Source organism: Triticum aestivum, chromosome 5D (assembly GCF_018294505.1).
Source record: "Triticum aestivum cultivar Chinese Spring chromosome 5D, IWGSC CS RefSeq v2.1, whole genome shotgun sequence".
NCBI classification, from domain to species: domain Eukaryota; kingdom Viridiplantae; phylum Streptophyta; class Magnoliopsida; order Poales; family Poaceae; genus Triticum; species Triticum aestivum.
In genome coordinates this window covers 415160958-415163725 of record NC_057808.1, presented here as the reverse complement: position 1 = coordinate 415163725, position 2768 = coordinate 415160958, and the positions used below count along the sequence as shown (strand labels likewise).

The window sequence follows — 2768 nt, the reverse complement described above, 5'->3', positions numbered from 1 at the left end:
CTGTCTACGAAATGGCAGGCAGTTCACTGCCCTAGCAAAAGGGCAGCGTACCAAGCAATCAAAATCAGGTGAAGGCCACCCTCCCTTACTGCTGCCAGTGTCAGCGTCAGCTAGCCACATAGAAACTGCAGAACACACATGGACAAGTACTTCCTTTCAATCAAAGAAAGGTACATGGACAAGTACTTGAACTAATAATGTTGAAGCCGATGGACGTCCTTTCAGTGGTAAGAAGAATAATGCACTGTAGTATCTACCTATATTACTCTAACCTTCTCGTTCTTCTCTAATTGTTTGTCACATCATCATGTTTGCTAGTCTTGAATGCATGATACCGGCTAAGTTACCACCACTATGGCCTGCATTCCAAAAATATGCAAGTAGCGAGTGCTTATATTCATCACTGGTATTACCGCTTCAAACAAAACAAATAAATCCCACATTATCCGCACTCCACGTGCATCGAAATCTCTCTAATTATGAGCCACACAATAGAAAGGCAAAATATCTTGCCAAAGTACTAATAGAAATATCGCAGATAATTAGTACAACATATAGTTTGCATGATACAGGTTCCACTCTTGTTCAACCACCAGCAACCATGGAGCTAGAACCACAGCTAACAACTGCACCCGCAGATGGAAGGAAATCACACTGAATTTCTCCGGATTACTCGATCGTGAACGCACGTTTCTCGATCTGACGCCATTAACTACCTCCAATGGTGTATGGCATGACCGTCCTTCAGGCTTCAGCATGCATGTGTGTCTCGATCAAGGTAGGTGTGCAGTCCTACTATAATGGAGGACGATAAAATGGGTAACGGATAATAATCAGTTCTGAGGGCAGAAGGGCGTGCCGGGCTTCTCCCGGTGGCTGGGGATGACGAAGTGCCGGATCCTGCCGACCTGCTCCGCGAGGTAGGCGTCGCACAGGAACGCCTTGGAGAACCTGTCCTCCACCGCCCGGTCCACGTCGTGCACGAACACGTCCGTGGCGCCGTCGCCGGGCCGCCGCGCGCGCGCCGCCATGCCGGCCGTGTAGATGGCGCCCATCCTCCCGGGCGCCTCGGGCGTCCACCCCGTGGGCGCGTCCACCATGATGAGGTCCCACTCCACCTCGTGGAACACGGCGGGGAGGCCGCGCAGCGCCAGCCGGCACGAGGCCTCGGCGGCGGCGGCGAGGTCCGGCTGCGCGGTGCACCCCGGGTGGTCCCGCAGGGCGATGAGCTCGTCGGCCTCGGTCAGACGGGTGTCGTAGGTGACGTGGTACGACTCCAGGCCCGGGTGCGCGGAGCGGACGGAGGCGATCCAGGACGCGTCCTCCTCGAGGAACACCGTGCGGCCGCCGTGGTTGAGCGCCGCCCACATGGGGCTGTCGTGGCCGAGGCCGAACACCAGGAAGTTGCAGGGCGAGCGGCGCTGCAGCACGCGCAGCGACACCCCGATCTCCGCCGCCGTCTGCTGCGGCGTCACGTTCGACGTCGCGTAGTGCACCAGGGCCTCGGCCACGGGCGCCGGCAGCTTCGAGCACGACCCGTCGCCGCTCAGCCGCGAGGCGGCGCCAGAGCCACGGGAGGAGGAGGAGGAGAAGAGCGTGCGGGCGGAGAAGAGGAGGAGGAAGGCGGCGAGGGCGGCGACGAGGAGGAGGCGGTGGCCGGCGACGCCCTGCAGCTTGGCCTTCATGGCGGCGAGGTGGAGCGCCTTGCGGACGTGCGTGGGGCTCGACATGAAGAAAGCTCGTCGGTTCTTGTTGTTGCGCGCCCGGCTTGCTCGGTTCTTGGGTCGTGAGAGGGTTTATAGGGGAAGATGATGCTTGAAGGAAGAGGAGGCGATGGAAGATTGGTAATGGAGGATGGCGAGGGCGGATGAGATTGTGATGATGGGGTTGGGTGATGAGGACACGAGACCTGCAAAGTTTGGTGTAGGGTTGGCTTTCGGATGGACGGGCGGATGGATGCATCCTTTGCGGTGTGGGGCGCCCTTTCGGTTGAGAGGACGGGACGCGTTCATGCTAAGGAATGGGCCGAATGTCCCGTGTATTTCCTGGTTTTTTTCCCTTGAGATATATAGTGCTAATTATTGTGTTTTAAATACGAAGTAGACGTCGTGAGGGATGGGTGTCGGCCACGGTATTATCATCAGTTTAGATATGAGTTTTGTCTCGAGAAACATTTAAATCAATATTAGAGCATCTCCAACAGCGGCGGCAAAAACCCCGCGTGTGCGGTAAACTGCCATTTTAGCGCGCACGGCGCACGGGACGTTTTCACGCGCTCCAATCAATATTAGAGCGAGAAGTGGAACTTTTTTCCTCGAAACCCTAATACCCCTTGGCGGCGACTAGGGTTCGGTGGACTCGACTGCGCCCGCAGATCTCATCGGCGGGGCGCACCGGCGATCTTTGGGACTATGGCTTCAGCGTCCGCTGGGAACGGACAGCGAGGAGACGGCGCTCTCTCTCCCCGCTCAGCTCGGGCGCAGATGGAGGAGGCGCTCGGCAAGTTGGATATCTCTGAGGAGGAAGCGACACCTCTGGTGATCGATGACTCCGACGATGGTGCGCCGCCGAAGTGGCTTCTGGCGGGCAAGGTGCTATTCAGAAATCTGTATCACATACACACAATCTCCAATGCGCTCCGCCCTGCTTGGGGAAACCCTAGAGGCCTGGTTTTTCGTCCCCTGGGAGAGAACATGTTTGCTGCTGAATTTGAGACTAAACGTGATCGAGACCGAGTCTGGGAAGGGTCTCCATGGCACATCAACAAG

The 2768-nt window shown here is 57.0% G+C and overlaps 1 protein-coding gene across 1 annotated transcript; it reads right to left on the bottom strand.

The window, feature by feature from the left end:
• Positions 1 to 492: 492 nt before the first annotated feature.
• LOC123122245 (glucuronoxylan 4-O-methyltransferase 1) lies at positions 493 to 2100 on the bottom strand. The gene has a single exon (XM_044542398.1). The coding sequence runs from the start codon at positions 1728 to 1730 to the stop codon at positions 834 to 836; it is 897 nt and encodes a 298-aa protein (XP_044398333.1). The 5' UTR covers positions 1731 to 2100; the 3' UTR covers positions 493 to 833.
• Between the last annotated feature and the right edge of the window lie 668 nt (positions 2101 to 2768).

What these genes read in the sequence shown, in the direction of transcription:
- LOC123122245 (XM_044542398.1), bottom strand. Translation starts at nt 1,730, where the DNA reads ATGTCGAGCCCCACGCACGTCCGCAAGGCGCTCCACCTCGCCGCCATG.